This window comes from Akebia trifoliata, chromosome 14 (assembly GCF_017979445.1).
Source record: "Akebia trifoliata isolate Shusen 1 chromosome 14, ASM1797944v1, whole genome shotgun sequence".
Lineage (NCBI taxonomy): Eukaryota > Viridiplantae > Streptophyta > Magnoliopsida > Ranunculales > Lardizabalaceae > Akebia > Akebia trifoliata.
In genome coordinates, this window is record NC_141388.1 from 13,095,806 (window position 1) to 13,121,496 (window position 25,691).

General features: G+C 36.0%; 2 protein-coding genes across 2 annotated transcripts; one reads left to right on the top strand and one right to left on the bottom strand.

Annotated features, from left to right (window-relative positions):
- The first annotated feature begins 5,184 nt into the window (after window positions 1–5,184).
- Window positions 5,185–21,188, top strand: LOC147386345 (BAG family molecular chaperone regulator 4-like). The gene is made up of 5 exons (XM_086422919.1): window positions 5,185–5,305; window positions 5,440–5,638; window positions 8,691–9,079; window positions 9,166–9,312; window positions 20,860–21,188. The coding sequence occupies exons 2-5, from the start codon at window positions 5,440–5,442 to the stop codon at window positions 21,055–21,057; spliced, it is 933 nt and encodes a 310-aa protein (XP_086279045.1). The 5' UTR covers window positions 5,185–5,305; the 3' UTR covers window positions 21,058–21,188.
- Window positions 21,189–21,269: 81 nt separating this feature from the next.
- LOC147386346 (ammonium transporter 3 member 1-like) lies at window positions 21,270–23,329 on the bottom strand. Its single transcript, XM_086422918.1, has 3 exons — window positions 22,497–23,329; window positions 22,121–22,406; window positions 21,270–21,751 (listed from the first exon to the last, which is right to left on the bottom strand). Exons 1-3 carry the CDS (start codon window positions 23,154–23,156, stop codon window positions 21,270–21,272), a joined length of 1,428 nt encoding a protein of 475 aa, XP_086279044.1. The 5' UTR covers window positions 23,157–23,329.
- Window positions 23,330–25,691: the final 2,362 nt, after the last annotated feature.

Sequence of the window (25,691 nt, forward strand, 5' to 3'; positions counted from 1 at the left end):
AAACAATAGAAAAAAATATAGCATTTCCATTAAGGGTATGTTGATTGCATGTAAAGTGTCTTTCCATGGAATTTGAAATCCATGAAAAAAAAATGGCGAAAAATAGGTAGGGTTGGAAACTCAAATTTTGATTCTTTGATTTTACTTGGATAAAATCAAAGAAAAAATATTTGAGGAAGATGAAGAAGAAGAATAAGAGGAGGAGGAGATGAGAGGAAAATGAGAGGTTTGGGGTGGAGAAGAAGAGGCTTGGGGAGAGGGAGGATGAGGAAGAATAAGAAAAAGAAGAAGAAGAGGAGGAGAGAGTGAGAGAGAGTGAGAGAGAGAAGGGTGACCGGTGACGGAGATGACGATGGTGTGACAACAGTGAACAAAATGACTGTAATGGTGGCTATGGAGGTGGTAGTGATGGAGCAGAAGAAGATATGGAATTAGGATTTTAATTTGGGATGGAAAAAATGTGTGGATTTCATTTTTTCACCTACATACATATCCAAGATTTGTGGGACTTTAAGAGTAGGGTGAAAAATTATTTTTCATGTAAAACTGATATTAAACACATGAAAAATGTCATTTTCCACCCTATTTTTCTTATGCAATTAAACATACCCTAAAGTTGCTCTTAGATCTTGATTTATGAAAAGATTTGACGGCTCTCCAATCCTAGACTCTTGAAACATCAATTGCGCTTTGATCCCAAAAAAGGATGTCCCATATAGGCATTTACCCATCTCGCATATAACAATTTCAAACTCTTCCCTTCACTTAGCTTGACACAAAAAGACTTTTCAGATTGAAGTCCCAATCAGGGCTGAAGTGCATCAAGTTATTATTGTTATGGCCGTACTTTGTTGATTGGTTGATTCTCAAAATCATCTCCGGAGGCAATAAAAAAAAAGCCTTCAGGGCCACAAATGAATAGGAAGTGGGCCAGGTAAAAACCAATTCTATGAATCTCTAAAGACACGGCTATGGTTTATGGGCCGGCAAATATCGAAATACAGCAAAGCAGGAAATAAGTGCCACGCCACAGTTGGGTGAGATATATGGGTCCCGTTCGCCACCCTTAGTTTTACCACACACTTTAACAAACGCATTTTGTCTTACATGGGTTAGAAGTTTCGGAATGAGCTGATTTTTGGTGAGAATGATCTCTATGGTGAGGAGATCATCCTCACCAAAAATCAGCTCATTCCAAAACTTCTAACCCCATCAAAATTGATTTACAAAAAATGGACGGTCCACGATTTTTCAACGTGTAAACATGGGGCTAAACATTTCGGAATGGGCTGATTTTTGGGGAGGATGATCTTCTAATCATAGAGATCATCCTCACCAAAAATCAGCTCATTCCAAAATTTCTAACCCATGTAGGACAAAAAACGTTTGTTAAAGTGTGTGGTAAAACTTAGGGTGCTGAACATTTCCCGAGATATATATATACCTATATATATATATGGGTGGCGTTCAAGGGCCAACTTTTTAGCAAACTTTTTGGCAAAACATTTTTCAAAACATGGGTTAGAGGTTTTGGAATGGGATCATCCTCACAAAAAATCAGCCCATTCCAAAACTTCTAACCCATGTTTACAAGTTGAAAAATAATGGACCGTCCATTTTTTATAAACTGTTTTTGATGGGGTTAGAAGTTTTGGAATGGGCTGATTTTTGGTGATGATGATCTCCTCACCGTAGAGATCATCCTCACCAAAAATCAGCCCATTCCAAGACCTCTAACCCATGTTTTGAAAAATGTTTTGCCAAAAAGTTTGCTAAAAAGTTGGCCCTTGTATATATATATATAGGGTAGCGTTCAATGGCCTACAGTTTGGCCAACAGTTTGGCAAACACATTTTTCAAAACATGGGTTAGAGGTCTTGGAATGGGCTGATTTTTGGTGAGGATGATCTCTACGGTGAGGAGATCATCATCACCAAAAATCAGCCCATTCCAAAACTTCTAACCCCATCAAAAATGATTTACAAAAAATGGACGGTTCACAATTTTTCAACTTGTAAACTGGGGCTAGAAGTTTTGGAATGAGCTGATTTTTGGTGAGGATGATCTCCTCACCGTAGAGATCATCCTCACCAAAAATCAGCCCATTCCAAGACCTCTAACCCATGTTTTGAAAAAGTGTTTGCCAAAATATTTGCCAAACTGTTGGCCATTGAACGGGACCCATATATATATATATATATATATATATATATATATATATATATATATATATATATATATAGTAGCGTTCAATGGCCAACAGTTTGGCAAACACATTTTTCAAAACATGGGTTAGAGGTCTTGGAATGGGCTGATTTTTGGTGAGGATGATCTCTACGGTGAGGAGATCATCATCACCAAAAATCAGCCCATTCCAAAACTTCTAACCTCATCAAAAATGGTTTACAAAAAATGGACGGTTCACAATTTTTCAACTTGTAAAATGGGGCTAGAAGTTTTGGAATGAGCTGATTTTTGGTGAGGATAATCTCCTCACCGTAGAGATCATCCTCACCAAAAATCAGCCCATTCCAAGACCTCTAACCCATGTTTTGAAAAAGTGTTTGCCAAACTGTTGGCCACGGATAGGGACCCATATATATATCTATATATATATATATATATATGGGAAATGTTCAGCACCCTAAGTTTTACCACACACTTTAACAAATGTTTTTTGTCCTACATGGGTTAGAAGTATTGGAATGAGCTGATTTTTTGTGAGGATGATCTCTATGATTAGAAGATCATCCTCCCCAAAAATCAGCCCATTCCGAAATGTTTAGCCCCATGTTTATACGTTGAAAAATCGTGGACCGTACATTTTTTATAAATCAATTTTGATGGGGTTAGAAGTTTTGAAATGAGCTGATTTTTGGTGAGGATGATCTCCTCACCATAGAGATCATCCTCACCAAAAATCAGCTCATTCCGAAACTCCTAACCCATGTAAGACAAAACACGTTTGTTAAAGTGTGTGGTAAAACTAAGGGTGGCGAACGGGACCCTATATATATATGGGGTGGCGTTCAAGGGCCAACTTTTTAGCAAACTTTTTGACAAAACATTTTTCAAAACATAGGTTAGAGGTTTTGGAATGGGCTGGTTTTTGGTGAGGATGATCTCTATGGTGAGGAGATCATCATCACCAAAAATCAGCCCATTCCAAAACTTCTAACCCATGTTTATAAGTTGAAAAATTGTGGACCGTCCATTTTTTATAAACTGTTTTTGATGGGGTTAGAAGTTTTGAAATGGGCTGATTTTTGGTGATGATGATCTCCTCACCGTAGAGATCATCCTCACCAAAAATCAGCCCATTCCAAAACCTCTAACCTATGTTTTGAAAAATGTTTTGCTAAAAAGTTGGCCCTTGAACGCCCCCCATATATATATATATATAGGGTAGGGCTGTCAACGGATACCTATCCGATCGGATAGTGCTATATCCGAATTCGAATCCGAAAAAAAATGTTGATATCCGAATTCGAATTCGAATCCGATCGGATATCTTTAACCAATATTCGAATTCGAATTCGAAAAATATATCGGATATCCGATAATATCCGATTCGATAAAAATCCTAATTCGATGTAAAAAAAATCGATTTTCCTAATTTTTTCGACATCAGAAGTTTTACTCTTCAACGTCTTTCATTCTTAAAATCAAATAGGCTTTGATTTTTGAAAAAAAAAATGGTTTTAAAATCAAATAAAATTTGATTTTTGAAAAAAAATTTATGAAAAATTTGAATAAAACATAGGGTTTTACTGAGAGAGAGAGAGAGAGAGAGAGAGATGAAGAAACTACCTGATGCTCGCCGACCGGAGACGATGGCGGTTATGGAACTCGCACGATTGAAAAAAAAGTGGGTTTTAGAGATACTTTGAGAGAGAGAGAGAGAGAGAGAGAGAGTGAGAGAGTGAAAGAGAGAGAGAGAGTGAGGAAATACCTACCTCGATGTTCGCCGGCCGGAGAAGAGGGTGCCTGTGGGAGCTTGCACAGTGGAAACCCACGGTAGCTAGGAACGATTGCTGGTTGGATGAGAGAGATTAGAGAAGATAATATTTCGAGTTACATTTCGTTGTGAAACTCGAATACACGAGAGCATATATCTATATAAATAACTTTTGTTGTGTAACATGAATACGTAACAGATGTGTTTTTAATCGGAGCGGATATTATCGAATCGGATATCGTAATATCCGAATTCGTATCCGAAATTCATTCGAATGTTAAAATCACATCCGAATCCGAATCCGATATCCGAAAATTTCGGATAATATCCGATTTTTCGAATTCGAATTCGAATTCGAATTCGGATTTCGGCTATCCATTGACACCCCTAATATAGGGTCCCGTTCGCCACCCTTAGTTTTACCACACATTTTAACAAACGCGTTTTGTCTTACATGGGTTAGAAGTTTCGGAATGAGCTGATTTTTGGTGAGGATGATCTCTATGGTGAGGAGATCATCCTCACCAAAAATCAGCTCATTCCAAAACTTCTAACCCCATCAAAATTGATTTACAAAAAATGTACGGTCCACGATTTTTCAACGTATAAACATGGGGCTAAACATTTCGGAATGGGCTGATATTTGGGGAGGATGATCTTCTAATCATAGAGATCATCCTCACCAAAAATCAGCTCATTCCAAAACTTCTAACCCATGTAGGACAAAAAACGTTTGTTAAAGTGTGTGGTAAAACTTAGGGTGCTGAACATTTCCCATATATATATATATATATATAGGGTAGCGTTCAAGGGCAAACTTTTTAACAAACTTTTTGGCAAAACATTTTTCAAAACATGGGTTAGAGGTTTTGGAATTGGCTGATTTTTGGTGAGGATGATCTCTACGGTGAGTAGATCATCCTCACCAAAAATCAGCCCATTCCAAAACTTCTAACCCATGTTTACCAGCTGAAAAATTGTGGACCGTCCATTTTTTGTAAACTGTTTTTGATGGGGTTAGAAGTTTTGGAATGGGCTGATTTTTGGTGATGATGATCTCCTCACCATAGAGATCATCCTCACCAAAAATCAGCCCATTCTAAAACCTCTAACCCATGGTTTGAAAAATGTTTTGCCAAAAAGTTTGCTAAAAAGTTGGCCATTGAACGCCCCCCTATATATATATATATATATATATATATATATATATATATATATATATATATCAAATTTTTGATACAGGTGGGTATATCAAAGCTGTTTCTTAGTTGCTTTTGTTCATTCGTCCAGGTCTCTCGCTCAACTTGAACCCGGCCAACTGTTTCTCTGTAAAAGACATCTTTACCCGTAAGCCCTCAAACGCCTTTCGTGCTTCCTTGCTTATTCTATACTACTTCTTCATCCATTACAGAAACATCTCACCTCTCTCACCCACTTCACCTTTTTTTTTTATTATAAATATTTTTGTTGGTTTGTTGAAGATGAAAAAATCCCATTCCAAGGAAGTTGAAATAGAGAAAGGAAACGTTAATGAGGAGATCGATTGGGAACTAAGGCCTTCTGGTATGCTTGTCCAGAAGAGAGATGATGGGGTTGGAGCTTTAGGACCCACAATTAAGGTCAAGGTTTCTCATGGTTCTGCCCAACATGATATCAGCATTCCTGCTCAATCTACTTTTGGTAATTCTCAGTGTTTTCTTTAGTGGAGTGTCTGTTTTTTTTTTCTATGTAACATACATGGATTTTTAGTTTTTGATATTTAATGGAAGGGGTTTAAACTTTAAAGTGGGTTCTTGCTCAACAATCTAGTTTTTGTAGTTCTTAGTTTTCCTTACTTGGTTTTGTTGTTTTTCAGTGTGAGATTGATGTGCAAATTGATTTATTTGGTCTGTAATTGTTACTAACCTGATAATCAAAACATAATAAACAGTAAAAGTTTTTTATTTTTTAATGATTATAAGGTAACAAAAGTGAAAGATGAGGTTCAGAAGAGCTACCTTGTACAACAACAACAAAAAGTCATAGGAAGAAAAAATTAAATCACTAAACATAAAATAACCCAATCCCAAAACTATAATTTCTCAAGCTCCCAATTTAAAAGAAAATCTTTAAAAAAAATTCCTTTTAAATGTGCATGGAAGAGAGAGACTTAAGTATCAATCCTTGATCGTCAAATGTCGGAACCCTCACTTAAGCACGTACACCGCCATGCACTTACTTGAACCACCATGATTAACGGAGGCATACGCCTTCGTCTAGCCCACAACCATCATCCAATGAGAATTTGCATGTAGTTTCTGGTCAATAATGGAAGCAGTCATCCCTGTCCTTGTGGCAATTCTCTCTCTACTCTAGCCTTGATTCCAGTTCTTAATACTGGCGAAACCCATATGTATATCTGATTCATTGATTTGTTTCACCGAAAAAACATGAAACCAAGAATACTCATGATGACCAAGTGAGCTTCATGCTCTTTCTCCTCAAGAGTGTGGATTTCGCTCCTTCCACGAGGCCTAACAAATGGAAAAAAGGGACCAAACATAAAAGGATTGTTTTCTTGGAAGAAGAAGGCCCATGGACTGCCAAGATTGAAATAGTGATAGCATGGATCTAGGGAACACCCAATGAATGCGGAAAAGAGATGTGAAATGGTACTAAATTATACAAGTGAACTTACAATGGATTAGGAGATGATTCAACGATTTCCCCCCTCTTTTGTTTTTTTTTTTCCTTCCCTTTTTTGATAAGCAAATGCAAAATATATTGAAATGTGGTAAGGTGACTAAAAATCTACAAGGATGGAATACGATTACTCCAAATTGCAGCAGTGGGAAAGTCATTCTCATAATTAGAAGCTATGGAATGGTAAAATGATTTAACCGAGAAGGTGCCATCTCTACTTTGCATCCATACCGAACAATATTACTCAAGAGGGATATGGGAATGGAAGACAAATTGTTAATAAGGTTAGAAATTGACTTGACCTCCTAGTCATTGATATTCCTCATGAATTTGAAAATCGAAGAATTTTCTTCTCCAAGCCAAACCAGGAATTTTGCACCAGCTCATTCTTTCTAGGAAAAAAAATAAAATTAGAATACACATTTGAAGATTGTGAATTAAGAGAAGAATTGCTGCACTAGCAATCCTCCCAAAATTGCACCCTATTCCCCCTTCCTACTGTTAAGAATAACTTCCTCCAAAATTCAAGAAGCAACTTCAACATCCCATTCCAAACACTGCGTCCTTAAGATGATGCTTTCACAACCCATGATTTCAAAAATTTTACTTAGATAGCTCTCTTTTAAAGACTAGCGCTATCCGCTCCAAACCTCCACACCACTTCCTGAGAAAATAATAGTTCATAAATCATTATCCTAATATTATGAAACCCTTGCCCTTTCGCTCTTCTTAGAGGAACAAATGATCTTCGCACTAACAAGATGAAAGTTTTGAGTACTCTATTATTTGACAGAAATTTCCAAATCAACTTATCTAATTATACTACCGTGCTCTTGGGGATACTGAAAGGGAGTGAGTACACTAGGATGCTAGCTAGGAAATTCATAATGAGAGTAATTTTTCCACATTTGGAACTTTGGATGAGAACCAAGTCTTCCGAGAGCAAGACACTGGGTATTTTGCTGCTATGATCACTTCGAGGGTGCTGGCCTCCTTCTTCGAGCGGAAAACCACCTATAGGATTTCTCCCAAATATATATTCTTTCTGAATCTAAATCCCTATATGTATGTTATAACCAGTTTTTGATATATAAGATAGGAAATTCTTGGTATCTTAATCAATTTAAATTACTAAGAATCCTAATCTAATTAAATAAATGTTATTGGTAAATATTCAAAATCTAGTCCATATCGTAACTACCAAATTGGGGCTTCTCTCATTCCACTACTCTCTAAAGAAAACTTGCCCTTACAGGTTAAAATTTGAGAAATTGATGGAAGGGTTCTTCAAATCTTCCATTGAAGACCATGTGTTCTTGCGATTTTTAAATCCTCATGTGGGTCCAATGTGACTCTGGAATAGTCACGTAAGAAATCTGATACTATTTGTTACAAACCTGAAAACTAAAAAAATATAAGAATAAAATCTCCTAAAGAATTTCTCCCAAATGGTTTTCTGTCTCTTAATCTAAATTAGTAAAGGCTTATTTATAGCTAGTTTTCTATTAATAAGATAGGAAAGTCTTGGTATCCTAATCAATTCAGATTACTAAAAATTCTAATCTAATCAAACAGATCTTATTTTGCGAACTTAATGCATATTTGCTTCTTTTTACCTTCTTTGATGTGTGTTCAAGTGGGTTCTTTCTCATTGATCTAGTTTCGGTAATACTGATTTTCTCCTTATTTGGCTTTGTTTTTCCTATGTGAAATTTATGTATATTTCTTTATTTGGTTTCTAATGGAAGGGATTTGATGTGGGATCTTGTCTTTCAAGCTAGTTTTAGTAGTTATTATTATTTTTTTCTTGTGTGAAATTGATTTATATTTTCTTCAATGGCCTTCTATTCTCTATTGGAAGGTATTTGAGGTAGGTTTTTCCCTATTAATCCACATTCTGTTATTTTTTTTTGTTACTGAGTTCTGTCTTTTCTCTGAGAAATTATATTTAATTTGTCTTATTTGATCTTTAACTGAAGAATAAAACGTTATTAATTGGACATATGTTTGAGATTGACGTACATTTACTTTGTTTGGTCATTAATTGAAGGGGATTTGAAGAGGCTTCTTGCCCATGAAACCGGTTTGGAGCCTAGGGAACAAAGGTTGTTGTTCAGAGGGAAAGAAAAAGAAGATGAGGAATGTTTGCATATGGTAGGTGTGAAGGACATGTCAAAGGTGGTACTCTTTGAGGATCCAGCAAGCAAGGAGAGGAAACTCGAGGAGAGGAAGGGGAATCATGGGATATTGAAAGCTTGCGAACCTGTCACAAAAGTAAGAGCCGAAGTTGATAAGCTCGCAGAGAAAGTTGACCACATTAACCTGAAGGATCCAGCAAACGAGGAGAGGAAACTCGAGATGAAAAAGAATCATGGTATATCGAAAGCTTGCGAAGCTGTCTCAAAAGTAAGAGCCGAGGTTGATAAGCTCGCAGAGAAGGTGGACCACATTAACCTGAACACCCTCATTTTGCTTGGTGCCATGTAGACTTGCGTGAATGTTTTTTTCTTTTAATCTTTCGATAGGTCTCTGTCTTGGAGGCGGCTGTGCAGGGTGGGGCTAAGGTTGAAGAGAAGGAATTCATTGTGTGGACAGAGTTGCTCATGGTGCAGCTGTTGAAACTCGACGGCATTGAGGCAGAAGGAGAAGCAAAAGTGCAAAGGCGGACTGAGGTTAGTGGTTGATTTGTCTTTTGGGATTGTGCTCTCTTTTATTGTTTTCATTCTTCTTGCAATTGTTTTTGCTTGGATTGATTTATCCGGAGCTTTGGAATCCATGTTTCGATATATTTGGCTTCTTCAGTTAAATTCTCTTTCGCTTTAGATCAATGCTTACTGTCAAGGGTTTAAATTTTCTATTTGTGAAATAAGATGGGTATGTTTAATTTGCAATAATACTCTGCATATACATACCGGAGAGATTGATTCACTAATTACTAGTTAGAAACTAAAGCAGTTTATAGTAAAGTAACACAGTTGAGCATCTATGAGTTATAAAGCAAAGCCACGAGTTCAATTTGATGGTCGATTGGTCTTCGGGGAGGAACTGACTTGGGGAGTTCCTTAGGCATGCATCTAAGTGGTAGTTGAATAGCTTACCCACACTCAATCGCATAAGGAGGCCTAGACTATTACAAATGGCCTAAATAATTAACCTCATGAGTCTTGAAATGCTCCATCATTGATCTAACATCTTAAACAAATGGTTAACTTACTTCTGGTTTACAAAAAAAACTCAAATTCTTTCCCTGAATCCAACTACCTAATTGGTATTCACCCTTATTTGAAGCATCCATACAATCTAGATATTTCCATGGTTGTTGGTGGATCATTGTGCAGCTATTTTGGAGTGAATTCTGTCTCAAACCATTCCAAAGTTGTTTTTTCTCTCTGAAGTCAAATGATGACCTTGCCCTAGTAGGTTAGTGAAGAAACTTATTGAAGCTGAAACAGGATCTAATCACGTGCTTCAGCAATAATGCTCAGCCTCATAACGTCAAAGGATGAGAAAAATAGTTTACCTTTTTCTAATTTCAGAGAACAGTACAAACACACAAAACTAAAGGCTTTCAAATTCCTGCTAGGACCAACATTAGTTGTGTTGACAACCATTTACCCCAAAAGACCGATCTGATGGGGAAAGGTGCAACTAGGAATATAAGAGGATTATGGGCCAAACTGGGGCACAATACGTGAGCACGTGACACCTGGGAGTGGAGGCGGATAACACAACACTCAACACTCCCCCTCACCCATAAGAGTGGAAAATTCCTTCAAGGAGACTTGAACCCGTGACCTATACAAACCTAGCACTCTGATACCATGTTGACAACCATTTACTCCAAAAGACCAGTCTAATGGGGAAAGGCGTAACTATGAATATAAGAGGGTCACGGGCCGAACTGGGACACGATAGGCAAATAACACAACACTCAATAATCGGAACATCTTATGGAAAATCTTGAGCATAGGTATCACCATTTTATTAGATTTCATGAGATGCGCTCCTAGAAGGAAGGACCAAGAAAATGAATCAGTGTTAAGAGATTGGAACGATAGAGAAAAAAAATATAAACATTAGAGTAAACAAGCAAAATCCTTGCATCAACTGATCTTGAATTGATGTTTAGGGAAGAATCTCAAGAAGATTAGCTGATTAGACATTAAAGAAAGTGATGTGGTACTGTATTGTCAGAGGAAATTTTGATTGATGCAGTGGAAGAGTTCTCAAAAAGTGGCAATGACATATCATGCAAAGTTAGCCTCAGGAAACTTGAATACAATCTCCTTGACAGCTACAAAAAAATGGGGTATTTTAGTAAAAACACCCATATAAAATAGGCGATATTATTGACTCCTCCCCCCACCCTGGCGAAATGCAAGATGAGGTCTACCCCATGGACTTTTGTTGACTTGGTCAAACAGTTAACGAAACGATTCTGTGTTAACAGAGACTGTAAAATGCCTAAAATGCCCTCATATACATGCAATTACGAAAATACCCTCAATTACACCTGAGTCTTAAAAGAAAACAATTTACAACTATTGGATCAAATGAATGTAATCTGTCCAATTTTAATATCATCTTCTTAAAGAAGATGAACGTAGGGTTTTCATTGTCCATGAACTTAAAGTTTCATCATTGATCTTACATTAACAACAATTGAAGATCTAACATTAACAACTTCGATTTTGGTTGTTCAAGATAAATATCCAACATTTTGGTTCATCAAGGTAAATGGGTGGAGGTGAGACTCTCAAGTGAGTTATTTTAGTAACCCCTCTTGTAAAATAGGCGGTATTAGTGATCCCCCCCCCCCCCCCCCCCCTCTCTTGAAATGCAAGATGAGGTCTACCCTTTGGACTTTCATTAACTTGATCAAGCCGTTGATGAAATTGTTTCTATGTTAATAGAGATTGTAAAATATCTAAAATACGCTCATTTTGGGGAAATTACTAAAATGTCCTTCAATTAAAACGTAACCTGACCTAATTTCTTTGTTCTTCAATCTACAGACTATGAGAACCCTAATTGTTCTCAACTCCAATCATCTTCAACCATTCATCAATTTGAACATAAAATGTTGAAATTTGGAGCTGAATCTCAATGTCTTCAATCCCTTGGGAGAGTTAATAACCCATTTTCATTATTTTCAACCTAGACTCATCGTTTTCATTGTAGTCTCATCATTTTGGACCCAATTAGTGAATTTGGCTTTGTTTATTTGAATTACGACCTCAACTCACCTCAAATCTCATTGTTTCTCACTCAATCAGTGACCTGTAGCATAATTTCGATCTTGATTGAGAATTTCTTAGGTAAATAGGGTATTTTAGAACTTGAATTTCTATTTTCTTGATTTATGTTAGCTCTAAAATTGGGTGTTTATTGATTTTTTTAGTTCTAAAATAGGATATTCGATATGTTTATCTATTTTTCATATCAAAACTTGGGATGTCTTATATTTTATTGATTTTTTTTTTTTGTTATGAAATAAGGAGATTCTTGATTAGAGTTTTATTTAAGATCCCACATTGAATTACAATTCGTTGTTTACCTTATTAGATTAACTCATATTTTTGTTAGATCTGATTTGAGTATTATGTAGCTTGTTTATAGTGTTTCACTGATTTAAAACACTTAGCTTATTGTTCCATTTCGTTCTAGTTATAGAGTGTTATTTACCTGTCCGAATTTTCTTACGTCTATTTCGGATTTTAGTTCCATATACATATGGACTATGAGTTTCATGGCCCAAAATCCTAACAAGCATCCCACGATTAAATGTTAGAATCTCAAGGGGTGAGATATTTCACATACAGTGATAAACACATAACTCAGCAAATTCCAATAATGATACCATATATTGCAACAGAAGCATAACTCAATATGATACATAAACAAAAACAAGAACAACAATCCTATCTTTCAACTCCCTTTGTTTATGTATAACAAAAGGAAATAGTGGCACATATTGCCAAAAATATACTAACTTACTCTCTCAACATAAACCAACTACTTTATCTACTAAAGCTCATAACACACAAACCTACTGATCTCAAAATTGCAACAATCCTAAAGCTGATCATCGACCACAAATACTTTCTAAAACTGAGATGATTGGTAGGATGAGTAACAGGGGAGTTAACTTGCAAGAAAAATATATTTATAAATCATAGTCCTAATATGCTAGTTAATTACACAAATTCATTTGTAAATAATGCAGGTTCATTAAAACATAAATCCGTCTAAACGATCTTAATAATTGAGAAATAAAACACTACAATAAGTCATGACTGATGTAAACATCTCAGTCAAGATACGATTGATCCAAAAACTTCACCGATATGGAATCCCACCATTAATTCCTGATTCTATGGCTAGCCTCTGCCATACTTGGATAATTAATTTTCTGGCTCAGGCTAGCCGTTAACCAAGGCCTTAAGAAACGGGTTAATTAAATGGGTCATTTTGTCCTGATTACTATAGAGTATTAATGATCATTGACTAGTCATCTTCGTCTATGCCAATCTGGTGTGCATGTAATCTGCAATAAAACTCTTATCATTTATACAATTATCTTTACATCTTATTCTCCACTAAAGATAGAAAGAAAATTTTTCAGATTCCTGTTGTGATGTTAAGTTCTTATGCATCCCATACTATTTAAGAAATCAGACATCACAATTGTTATCCTAGAATAACATGTCGCTTCGGAAGGGACACAACATGTTATTTTTTGTAAGCTTTCACAATTTCTTCAATAGATCACTAAAATAATATATATAAGTAAAATCTTTCCTTTTTTTTTTTTCAAAACGTGAAACAGAAAATAACAGCCAAGTATGTGAGTTGAATACCTAGTCTACCACTCAACATAATACACTCTCTTTCTTTTCTTTTCGTGTCTTCCACGACAATGAACCAAAGTGTTTTCGCTCATTCCCACATTCGTGTCTTACACAATCCTCAGATCGAAGCATGTCCCACATATCTATCTTTCGTGACTTACATGGTGTACGCCAAATCATCTCACCACTGGGCATTCACTCCACATACACACTTAACTGAGAATCATGTTCTTAATAAAATTACAAGTTATCACATCTCCAGTGTGACTTTAATATAAAAGAACCATAATCTCACGCGAAAGTATGTTTCTCGACAGTTTTAAACTTACTAATAATACATAATTGACCAAAAAAACTATCTCATCATAACTTTGATTATTAATCAATAAATTTCATAAAATTTATTCGTTGAGATACGTAATAAAATTTTCAGGGCATTATAGTGAGTCTACATTTGGATCCCATTAATTTCTTTGCAAATGTTATCTTTTTATTGCTAATAAATGTTATTCTTTTTTGTAAAGTTCATGTCACACCCAATGATATTCAAAATCAATGCAAATTCCCCAATGGTACCACCATTAGTATTCAATATCTGAACGATATGGGGTTTTTGTGCAATATCAAAGGTTATAGAGATTTGATGAAGATGTTGGGGTAGTTTTAGATACAAAGTGGATTGGGAGACATTTATGTTTCTTGTGAGGTTTTCACTCCTAGCAGTTGTCCATCCTGACCACTCAACTGGAGTTACTTCCTTGACATGTGACCAGAGAGATTCTTACGCCCTTAGCTTCAACTTCTTCTCCTAGGGTTAGGGGTCGTGGTTCATCTTATGTACATCCAAAATATGAGGCACGTGGTGTGTCATCTCAGACACCTTCTGTCGATAAGCCATATATATATAAGTGATGAAAAAGAAATACTTGTCTATATACCACCGTCTCCTACCACAAAAAGACTCGTTAGTTAGTTCCAATTGTTGATAAAGAAGATAAGGGTGCAAATTGTCATACCCCAGTCAAGTCCCGTGACCCCTCTTATATTCATTGTTCTCCCCTTCTCCAACAGATCGGTCTTCTGGAATAATTGGTTGGTTAACATGGTATCAGAGTGCTGGGTTCGTGTAGGTCTCGAGATCAAATCTTTCCACCCTTATGGGTGAGGGGGAGTGTTGAGTCTATATTTTCCTCCATTCTCAGGGTGTGTCATACCCCAGTCAAGTCCTATAACCCTCCTATATTCATTGTTCTCCCCTTCCCCAACAGATCGGTCTTTTGGAGTAGTTGGTCGGTTAACACAGATGATGATTACTAGTTCTCCAGAACAGAAGAAAGTGAAAATTTTGTTATGTTTAAACGAGGATGATGATGAGATTATTGATTCAACTTATTTTATTGAAGACGAGGATGTCACTCCTCACTCAGTGCCCGAACTTTTGCATAGGGTATTAGCAGTTAATACTTTTGTAGTCCTCAGATGCACAAACTTATAATGACCATCTTCGTTACACTATTTAATTTTTTTAAATATAAGTTGCTAAAGAACAAGAGTTACAAAGTCACGACAATATGTGCACATGCTCTGTCTTGCTAGTGGAAGTGCTATGCTTGTCGTTTGAGCAATTGACACATGTTCAGATTCGAACGATGTGTGAACATCATACATGCGAGAGTTGTACTTGTCAATTCCATAAAAATGCCGGACTTACTAGGCGGCGAAGTTCATTCAACTAAGTCTTCAAACTCGCATAGTCATATAGACTAAAAGACAATGGATGCGATGATGCAGAAATTTAACATCCAGATCACATAGTGGACAACTTGGAAGGCTAGAGTGATTGCCCTTGAGCTGATATATGAAAATTAGATGACTCCTACCGACTTACTCCGGAGTTATGCTCTTAGGTTTTGATTAGTAACCCTGGTAACATGGCCAAATATGAAGTATGTATTGATGATAGAAGATTCAAGTTTGTATGTATCGCTTTTAGGACTTCTTTGTAAAGGTCCAAGGTTGGTTTCCGACCCATCATATTCATAGATGGGTGTTTCTTGAATGAAAAATATGGGGTAGTCTTGTTATAGATAATAACACTTAATGGTAATAATGGACTATTCCCCGTCAACATATACATAATGAGGCCTAAAAATGAAAAAAATTGGATTGATTTTCTCGAGTTTTTGGCCCCTGTCCTCTACCATGATTAATTCATTACGATCCTCTTTAATTGACAAAACGGGTTGATTAATGTCATAAAGAAAGTTTTTAGAGTACATAAACATAGATTTCGTTTGCATCACTGATACAAGAACTTAAAATAAAAACATCGTGGTTAGAGGTTAAAGAATTTGGTTTATGGGACTGCCAAGCCATGAAAACATCAGACTTTTAGAGGTATAAGTCTGCTTTGAAGGACATATCAAAGGTTGTTTTCACTGGGTGAATAATGTTGGGGCCGAACACTGGTGCAGGGCATATTTTATATTGATTCCAAGTGAGTGGAGTCACATCCTTCATCAATTGGATCAAACCTATTAGAGATCTCTCAATAACATTGCTTATGGAAAGATATCATTTTATGTTGATGAATATGATACATAAGCATTGGATGAAGGCGGAAAATGTTAGATTTGGATTCAATGAATTGCTCCCTCGTTCACATGTATTGTTAGAAATACATGAAAAACACATTCACAATTACATTGTTTGGGGATCATCACCCCATATCTATTGTATGGAGAGCGGCCATGATCATAGGTTTGTTAACTTGATGGAGAAAACATGTTCTTGAATTACAAATTTGTTATTTTTCTTGAGTGCATGTAATGCGTTTAATTAAAAATGATCGACTACCTTGGGTGTAGTAAACAATTTTAGAATGCTAGATTACTATTTTATTTAGTTTATCATGATTAATTTCACCACCACCATGCTTCACCATTACAGCCCACCTAAGGGAAAATTTTAATATTGAAAAGTTAAAAAAATACCCTCGACCTAATGCGGAACACAACTGATGATGAGAATTACCACAATTTTATTTTGCCAGTGACGAAATCTTCTCAGTCGAGGAGAATTGATGGTGACATCAAATCTTAAAAAGTAGATTTTAATTTTTATTTATATTTCTGTTTTATGGCATTATTTTTATGTTTTTGAGGCTTATTTTGATGTTTTATTTTCCCATGATCTTAATATAATATTTAAGGGTAGTTTAGTAACTTTATTTTATCTTTTATTTGCGTTGATTGGGTTGAAATACTAGGAGAGAAAATTACGAAATTAGGTTTATTTATTTGGTATTTTAGTTTGATTAGGATTCTTGATTTATTTTCATTATATAGATTGTATTAGGGTTTTTTTATTAATGAATGAAGAATGATGAATAAAAAGAAAGTTTGAGCTTGATCTGCCCAACAATGGGTGTGGTGTGAGGCCATTTTGGAGTGAGTCCAATATCTTTTCTTCTTCTAATTTTTATTTTTATTTTTTATTCTTTTTTTTTTCTTGAAATCTTGAATCCATCAAGATCATTTTCTTGATTTTCTTTTAATCATGTTCTTGATTTTCTTGATTCTTGAAACCTATAAACCTCAACCCGTAATCGTTTCTCCATTCTCTTAACCTTTAATCATTAATCTTTAAATCTTAACCAAATTCCCTAAACCCCCCATATTTTCTTTTCTCCCCTAACCATCGTGCATCAGATAATCATTTCGATCGACAATAGGATGGATGAAATCTACATACATGGCTTGATAATGTTCCGTTGTGTAGTACTTGCTGAAGAACATGTGACACGTATCATAAAATTAGTCAATTACAATAAATAATCATAATAACCTAAATAAAACAATAATCTAGAGCTCTAAAATTCGAAAACTAGTAGTTCACCCTGTCAATCCTCTAGGATCCAAATAACTTGATTTTCGCCCATGAACTATTTGTTTCAATGGATTAGTTTGATCCAAAACTTGAAATAAGGGATGTAGGTCTAAAAATGCTTACTCCAACCATGTAGCTGATTATTTTTATTACAAACATTGCATGCCACAAGACAAGTCAAGAATTTGTCATTTTAAGCAAGAGCATGTTTTCTCCATCAAATTAACATGCCACTTGTGATAAGGGCTGCTCTCCACACCATACATATGGGGTGATTATCCCCTAAACAATGTAATTGTGAATATGTTTTTCATATACTTCTAAGTTCCAACATCTTCCTCTTTCACCTTACACTTATGTATCAAATTCATTAACTTAAAATAATATCTTTACACAAGCGATGTTACTTGGAGATCTTTGGTACGGAAGCTATGATTGTTGGATGATTTTGAAGTATTGTTGTGACTCCACTTGCACTTGGAGTTAACACAAAAAAAAGGCCCTGTATCAGTGTTTGACCCCTAACATTATTCATCCAATGGAAAAAAAGGCTTTTGGTGTATTCTTTAAAGCAGACATATACTATCTTCTAAACACCTTCTTTATGACATTGATTAACCCCTATTTTTGGTCAAAGACGATCGTGATTGGTTGATCATGGTAGAGGATAAAGGCTAAAGTCTCGAGAAAATTACTTTAACTTTCTTTATTTTTAGACCTCGTTACATATATACTGATGGGGAATAGTTCATTATTACCATCAAGTGTTACTATCGATAGTAGGACTCCCTCATATTTTTCTATAATAAACACCCATCTAAGAATATGATGAGTCGACAACTAACTTTGAACACTTGCAAAGAAGCTTTAAAAGCAATGCATACAAACTTGAATTTTTCTATCATCAATACTTACTCCATATTTGGCCATTTTACTAGGGTTCCTAATCAAAACTTGAGAGCATAATTCTGGAGTAAGTCTGTAAGAGTCGTAATTTTCATGTATCAGCTCAAGAGCAATCACTCTAGTTTTCCTAGTTATCTAGTACATGATTCGAATGCTAAATTTATGCATCATCTCAACCACTATGTCTTATGATCTATGACTTTATGTGAGCGTGGAGACTTGACTGAATGAAATTGGCTACCCATTGAGCTTGACATTTTTATGGAATTGACTAGCACTGCTCTCGCATGTATGGAGTTCACGTATCGTTCGAATCTTGACGTACGTTCATTACTTAAATGGGAGCATAACACTTCCATTGGCAAGGCAAACACATATTTTGTGACTCTATAACCCTCATTTTTTATCAACTTGTATTTGAAATGATTCTGAATAGCGTAAGCCCGAAGATGATCCATATAAGGTTGTGCATCCAGGAACTCCATACTAACTTCTAATACCCTCTACAGAACTTATGACCATCGATATCCTCATCCTCGTCGTCAATAAAATCAGTTGAATCAACGATCTCATCATGATTCTCATCTAAATATAACTCAACAGAACTCTCACTTTCTTTTGTTCCAGTGAATTGATAGTCATCATCTGCACCCTCATCTTCTTCATCAACGGTTGGAACTGACTTGCAAGTCTTTTCTATGTTAAGAGACTAAGACATATCGTTAAGTATTTCTTCTTCATCTCATATATATATATATATATATATATATGGTTTAAGTCGACAGAAGGTGTCTAAGATGACACACCATGTGCCCCACGTCCTGAATGTATATAAGATGAACTACGACCCCTAACCCTACGAAGAGAAGTGAAGTTAGGGGTGTAGAAATCTCACTAGTCGTATATGTCAAGGAAGTAGTTCTAATGGAGTGGTCAGGATGGACAATAGGAGTACAGGCCTCACAAGATACATAAATGTCTCATAATCTTCTTTACATCTAAAACTATCCCAACATCTTCTTCAAATCTATATCACCTTTGATATTATGCAAAAAAAACCCTATTGTTCGGATATTGGATATTAATGGTGGTACCATTGGGGAATTTGTATTGATTTTGAATATCGTTAAGTATATCAATATACCAACACCAATCCACATCATGTCCAGAGATATGCTTTTGTCTTCCACTAATGTGATCATTACTTTTATATCTTTGAATCATAGCATCTTGTGGAAATCTACCTCAATAGTAAATGATGATATCAACATTAGAGTACGATGTGAATGTTTTAAAAAAGGATAGCTTTACTAACAATAAAAGGATAATATTTGTAATGAAATTAATGAGATCCAAATATAAACTCAGTCCATATATATGTGGAACTCAAATCAAAGATAGATCTAACAAAAATCTTACAAGGTAAACATATAAGTCTATAACTAGAACTAAATGTAACAAATAAGCTTAGTGTTTCAAATCAGTGAAACATTGTAAACAAGCTAAATGGTACTCAAATCAGATCCAACAAAAAATATGGAGTTAATCTAACAGGGTAAACTGTGAACTAGAACTCAATGGAGAGTCTCAAATAAAGTCCTAATCAAGCATCTCCCTATTTTAGAGCTAACGTAAATCAAGAAAAAGGAAGGCAACCCAAGTTCTAATATGAAAAATAGAGAATCAGATAGAATTCCCTATTTTAGAGCTTAAAAAAATTCATTCTACCTTATTTTAGAGCTAGCATAAATCAAGAAAAGAGAACACAAATTCAAGTTCGGAAATACCCTATTTATCTGAGAAATTCTCGATTGAGGTCGAAATTATGCTCCAAATCATTGATTGAAGGTAAAATGATGAGATTTGAGGTAGCTGGGGTCTTAATCTAGATAAATACAGCCAAGTTCACTAATTGGGTTCAAAACAATGAGATTAGGTTGAAAATAGTGAAAATGGGTTGATAACTCTCACAACTCAAGGGGTTGAAGATGATGAGATTCAAGTTCAAATGTCAATATTTAAGGTTAAAATCGATGAATGGTTGAAGAAGATCGGAGTTGAGAACCTCACAGACTGTAGATTGAAGAGGGCTCACAGTCTATAGATCGAAAACATATAAATTAGGTTAGGTTGTATTTTAAGTGAATGAAATTTTGGTAATTTTGCCAAAATGAGGGTATTTTAGACATTTTATAGTTTCTACTCACAATCTATTGATTGAAAACAAAGAAATTAGGTTAGGTTGTGTTTTAATTGAAGGAAATTTTGGTCAATTTGCCAAAATGAGGGTCATTCAGACATTTTACTGTCTCTATTAACAGAGAATCGTTTTTGTTAACGGTTTGACCAACTCAACGAAAGTGGGGGGTTACTAAAATACCCGAAAAAATGACACTTTGATAATGATGCTTGAACTATGGCCTTTCAAAATTTGTGGCTCATTTGTGATCATATAATTTGCAAGCTGTTTACTTTTTTTTATTATTATTTTTGGCCGTAAATTGTTTTTTGAGGGAATCTAGTTGTTCTTAACTAGTTGGGTATACTGATTTCTGTGTTTAATTTCCAACACAGGTTCACCGTGTTCAGCGTCTCGTAGAGAAACTCGACATTTTGAAGGCAAGAAACTCCAACCCTTTCTCCAACAACAACAATGCTGTCTCCGTGACAACCAAATGGGAGACAGTTGAGTCTGGAATGGGAAGCCTGAGTGCTCCACCCCCAATGTCATCTTCTTCGAACTCAACTCAGGACTGGGAACCTTTTGACTAGCCAAAAGTCCCACCACTAGTCCTTTTTGTACACTCCTGTTGAAGCTCTAAATGCTATAATACTCGGAACACATTATATGTAGTCTTTGCTTTGCTTGATTAATATTCAAAATTTTCTTTATAAATGACAAAGGAGAAGCCTCAATGACTAGAGAGAAAACTACATTGAACAGCTATTGATATTTGTATACAAGGATTTTTTTTTTTCAGAGACTATACATCATCTATGGTTTCACCATTTTGTGTTGTGTTGTCCCTCTGTCCTTGTCCAGCCAAAGCATAGGCCTCTTCACCATGAGCTGCATCATCGCCAATCATAAGTTCCTCCACAGACATCCTTAAGGGTATTAAAAGCCGAATGATCACGAGAATGATTGACGTGACCAAGACATTCCAACCTATTATGAAACTTGCACCCACCAACTGCTTCAGGAATTGGACACCACCCGGCCCGCCATAAAAGGCCCCTTTGGAGTTGGTCACTGGGAGAAACATGTTACAGAGCTTTGGGTGCGCAAAGAGTCCTGTTAGGGCACCACCCAAGGTGCCGGCAACTGCATGAGTGTGAAAGACACCGAGAGTATCATCGACCTTTAGCAACAATGGGAACTTATTTGTGAGACACATCATGGTGTACCAAGGAATACTTCCAGAAGCAATTCCCATTACAAGTGCTGCCCATGTCTGAACAAGACCTGTAAGTCAAAAATATGAATAATCTTGTTAGTGAGACCAGGAAAAAGAAAGTGTCTCCTTGTGAATCAGGTTGGAGTTTGGTATTTTTTTACTGTTTTAGTAGGATTTTTTTTTTTGGGTGGAGAAAAGTTTGACCCTTAAAACCTCCGAAATTGACTCAATGGAAAGGCACCCTTACTGAACCTAGAAAGAAAAGAATCAGTTTGATTTGCAAGATTTCTATCATCGTGATGTACAGGGACCACCAGAGGTGACCAATCATCAATGGGATTTAGTGGACTTGAAATAGTGGTGATGATTGGTCAAACTTTGGTTCTAAATTCATGGAGAAACTCTTTTTTTTTTGTTTTTCTAGTTTTGGTTCTGACCTGCACCAGGAGTTATGCAGACCAACCCAGTTATCATTCCTTGTATAGCTCCAATAACAGATGGCTTCCCAAAGAAGATCACATCCCAGCAAACCCAAACTAGAATACTCGTAGCTGCACATATGTGGGTGTTAAGTACTGCAATGGAAGAATCCACGTTTGCTGCAAAAGGATCACCACCGTTGAAACCCGTCCATCCCATCCACAAAAAACCTGCACCAGTGAGTGCAAGCAAGAGGTTGTTAGGTGGGAATTCGTCTCGGTCCTTCTTCAATCTTGGTCCCACCTACAACCACCAAAACAAACAACTTAAATCAAAATTACATCCCATGATGAAAATGTACGCTTGAGATCATTAGAAGGATTGGTATCACACCCAATAAGCGGCTGTGAATCCTGCAGTACCGGATGCCAAATGAACTACATAACCACCAGAGTAATCCATGATTCCCCAATGGAAGAGAAACCCACCACCCCATATACTGAAAGCGCCTACTGTATAAGAGAAAGTGAGCCAAAGAGGAACAAAGACCATCCAAGCCTTGATGTTCATTCGACCCAATAATGACCCGGCGAGAAGCATCACCGTGACAGCTGCGAAGGCATATTGGAAGAAGACCATTGAGGCCATTGGATACCAAGGTTGAACTGCAGCCGTCTCCAGTTCACCATCGTGTTTAGTGTGATTCGTGGAAGGAAGTAAAGCTTGTTGGATCAAGAAGTCTTGTGAGGCGGCAAGTCCGGCTTTGCCCCAGAAAGGGAGGAGCTCATGTCCAAAGGACATTTTATAGGCCCAAAGAATCCAGCATGGCATGACGGCTGCAAAGGCATAGAGAGCCATGAAGGCAGAGTTGAGAGCCCATTTCTTCTTGACTAGGCCGGCATAGAGAATGACAAGGCCGGGCATGCCTTGCATGCCAACCAATGTGGCCGAGACCATCTGCCATGTGTTGTCACCCTTGTTTAGCCAATCAGGTACGACAGCGGAGGTGTTACTCGCTTGGTAAGCCACCGGAACCACGGTTGAAGCTGCCATTGTTGTGGTTGGGACTTGGCTTAGACTCAAGCGTCCTTCACAGAGGTCTCACACAAACACTTGCTTACATAAGTAGTCGTTCAATGTTTAAGTAAAATGTTGTTGGATTCTAAATGTCCAAAGAATGGCTATGATGGCAAAATATTCCTAGGGATTCCACCAAAAAACTTGGACTAATAACTAGTTTTTCAGAGTGTGAAAAAAAAAAAAATTAACCACATATTGGTATCAAGTCCAATTTTACTTGAAAAAATATTAGGTAGACTAAATGGTTGGGATGAACCTTTTGTTCTTATTGGAGATGATCTCGATGAACAAGTTATGGTGAATCTTGAATCGTCAACATCTCTGCCATTAAAAGCACCGACGCGAAGGTTTCGCCGTCTTGGTGAATGTATTAAAGATTGAAAGACACATCGAATCTCAAATGTTTAAAAGTCCAAGTCAACTGCTCATAGTCTTTATAAGGGACACAGATTCATAAACGCTGGTGGACCACTCTCTGTAACTTTAGCTACTTATTCCAAATTCTTTGGGAGCCATAGTCATCAGCCATGAAGAAATTAACATTTAAGTTCACATCTAGATGTTGATCTTAAATGGTATAATACTTAGAAGTGGAATCATCATTTTTTTTTTTTTTTTAAATTTCGATTTTTATTTTAAAATAAGTGGAATCAAAATTGGAATGGCAAAGAATTGTGAGTACCCATTGATTTTGATCCTCAAAAGTTGGAATGAGACCCCAAAATAATTAAGAGTGATCGTAAAATCACATAGTTTTTACATGCAAATCTTTTTTTTTTTTTTCATCGTCAAAATCTATGAGAAATAGGTGAAAATGATTTTACAAATCATTACTGAAGTTTTTTTTTTTTTTTCAAAAACATATTATATTATCTACAAAAGCATCAATTATATAATTAAAATTTGTTCTAATAATACTATGACTTAATGTTTTTTTTTTTTGCTTTCAAAAATTAACATTCGTCTTCTTTACAAGTAATAAATTTATAGAAGAGATTGTTATAAATAGATTGTTTACTTTAAGTTCGAAAACATATTTCTTTAGAAGCTCGAGGGAATGGATGTTTAGGGATTGTAAATAATCCTCTCTTGTTGATTCATGAAAATTTTGAGGGCTAATTCCATAACGATACCAAAATGGGAATTTTCCTCGAGAATGACATCAAGATGAGATTTTCCATGTCCCTTGCACAACCACCAAAACAGTCATGATTGACAGTGTGATACAACTCAATCCCAAATGATTACTATGGAGGTTCTTTAAGACTTTCACACCTTGGGATGTGCGAGATTCTTCAACAAATCAATTGATCTATCATCCTCCGACTTTGCTTTTTGGACTCTTGATCTCCTGACCTTTATTTTAGATGTTGTTGATAAGATAAACTTTCGATCTTTGAAGGATGAGGCACTGATGTAGTGCATGTTGGAATTTAGAGGGTTGAATTAGAAAACCCTTTAATATTCATTTAATTGCAACCATATGGTAAATCAATCTATTAATCATAGGGTATTTAAATCCCATGTTTGCTTTATACTTTTTACTTTATGCTTTATGCTTTTTACTTTATTGCTTTATGTTTAGTTGATAATTTTGATTTTGCCTTTAGTAATTTTAGTCCCACATCGACTAGGAGAAGAATTGATTTGCAATTCTTAAGTAGTTGTGCTTCTAATAGCTTTAAAGTGGATAGAAGTAGTGGGCGGGCTCACGCGTGCACACGGGGGTCCAAGAGGGAAACCCATGGTTCTAATTGGAATTTGGCTCCACCGGTCCGAAAATCTTAATGCGTGTGCGCGTAGGGGGGGTGTAAATTCTCGGATTTACACTTAACGTGGGTGCGCGCAAAGGCCCGTTTGTGCTTTAATTTTCAAGGTCCGTTTTTATTTAAAAATTCTAGACATGTTTTAAATAAAAATTCTCTTTTATTTATATCAATTGTTTAATCGATTTAAACTACTTGATTTTCTCTGCTATTTTATATTTTCGAATTATCAATAATTTATTATTCGTTGTGAGAGCACACAACATCGTCGAGTTCGAAGTTACGTTCCAATTTAGAGTACCCTTTTGGATACGTGGGTTGTTGAATCCTGCAGAACGAACGCCTACAGACTGTGGTACTGTAGCAGGGGCGAATTTTGTTTTAGGACAGTGCTTTGTGCACGCCTCAACCATTTATTTTTAGGTAATATTTTTCTTTTACATTCAATTTCGAAATTAAGATCTGTTCTAACTTCTTCTCTATTTTGCCATAAGAAATCAGTATTCAGAAACAACAATCTAAAACGAAATTCATTTTTTACTTATTTCTATGGAAACAGTCTCTAATTTTGTACATAGTGAAAAACCCGATAAATTCGATGGAAAGAATTTTAAATTCTGACAACAGAAAATGTTGTTTTATTTAACAACATTACATTTGGCTCATATCATCACTCAAGAACCAGTTTCTTTAGATGATGATGATGAGGACCTAATCAAAAGAACCGAATATCGGAAATGGG

Excerpts from the sequence above, each read along its gene's own strand:
- LOC147386345 (XM_086422919.1), top strand. The coding sequence starts at position 5,440 with ATGAAAAAATCCCATTCCAAGGAAGTTGAAATAGAGAAAGGAAACGTT. Across the intron at positions 5,639-8,690 it reads TCCTGCTCAATCTACTTTTG|GGGATTTGAAGAGGCTTCTT; the intron begins GTAATTCTCAGT and ends CATTAATTGAAG. Across the intron at positions 9,080-9,165 it reads TTGATAAGCTCGCAGAGAAG|GTCTCTGTCTTGGAGGCGGC; the intron begins GTGGACCACATT and ends ATCTTTCGATAG.
- LOC147386346 (XM_086422918.1), bottom strand. The coding sequence starts at position 23,156 with ATGGCAGCTTCAACCGTGGTTCCGGTGGCTTACCAAGCGAGTAACACC. Across the intron at positions 22,407-22,496 it reads GATTCACAGCCGCTTATTGG|GTGGGACCAAGATTGAAGAA; the intron begins GTGTGATACCAA and ends TGGTGGTTGTAG. Across the intron at positions 21,752-22,120 it reads CTGCATAACTCCTGGTGCAG|GTCTTGTTCAGACATGGGCA; the intron begins GTCAGAACCAAA and ends TTTGACTTACAG.